The following is a 1,055-nucleotide window of genomic DNA, read 5'->3' as shown; positions in this document are numbered from 1 at the left end:
GATATTTCCATTGATTACACAATTATATCTAAGTGAGTTTTTCTTTAACTTATTTACCTTACAATTGATCAAGATATATTGAAGATTAAACTTGTATATTGAGAGAAGTCTTGATCCAAGTCCTTTGCCAAAAGCTATGGTGATGTTTTGTCTTCATCAAAAACTCTTGAAGAAGCTTGTCTTCACACGGTGTAGCTGGTAATGCTTCACCCTAAAAGACTTTTAGTAACTCTGCACGAAAAAACATACCCCTGACTTTGTCAGCCATGGCCTCCAAGGGAGAGAAGAAACCAGCGGAGAAGAAACCAGCAGCAGAGAAGGTACGAGCCACCAAAGCTGAGAAAAAGATCCCCAAGGACGTTGCCTCCACCGACAAGAAGAAGAAGAGAAGCAAGAAGAACGTTGAAACCTACAAGATCTACATCTTCAAGGTTCTCAAGCAAGTGCATCCTGACATCGGAATCTCCAGCAAAGCCATGGGAATCATGAACAGCTTCATCAACGATATCTTTGAGAAGCTTGCTCAAGAGTCATCAAGACTCGCTCGCTACAACAAGAAACATACCATCTCATCCCGGGAGATTCAGACTGCTGTTCGTCTTGTTCTTCTCGGTGAGCTTGCAAAGCACGCCGTTTCTGAGGGAACCAAATCCGTCACCAAGTTCACCAGCTCTGATTAGAGATATTTATTTAAATTAGGGTTTACATGATGTATATTTTGTTTCGGGTCGTTTTGATGTAGCAATGAAATATATCTAATGAAATGATTTTTTGTTGCCCATATCTATTGTTTTATAATGTTTCAATTGTTCTCTGTTTATTGTTGTGTCATCTAGCAAAATTGATTTGATTTGTTGAAATCTCAATACAGAAAATGAAGATGTAGATTGTTATTTATGTCAGAAATACTTGAAAATGAAGGGCCTATGGTTGAGCCAAAACTGGTTAAGCTGCTGAACAACATGGCAAATATCAGGGCAAGTATAGGTTAGTATAGAAGACAACCGACGAATCGGCTATACTTAACAACATTAACAGTACATTTCTTTGACATT

The 1,055-nt window shown here is 38.4% G+C and overlaps 1 protein-coding gene across 1 annotated transcript; it reads left to right on the top strand.

Moving 5' to 3' along the window:
* Positions 1-266: 266 nt before the first annotated feature.
* LOC131614190 (histone H2B.3-like) lies at positions 267-774 on the top strand. The gene has a single exon (XM_058885815.1). The coding sequence runs from the start codon at positions 267-269 to the stop codon at positions 678-680; it is 414 nt and encodes a 137-aa protein (XP_058741798.1). The 3' UTR covers positions 681-774.
* Positions 775-1,055: the final 281 nt, after the last annotated feature.

Source organism: Vicia villosa, linkage group LG1 (genome assembly GCF_029867415.1).
Source record: "Vicia villosa cultivar HV-30 ecotype Madison, WI linkage group LG1, Vvil1.0, whole genome shotgun sequence".
NCBI lineage: Eukaryota > Viridiplantae > Streptophyta > Magnoliopsida > Fabales > Fabaceae > Vicia > Vicia villosa.
The sequence above is the reverse complement of the archived record's forward strand: the minus strand, read 5'-3'. Positions and strand labels throughout refer to the sequence as shown.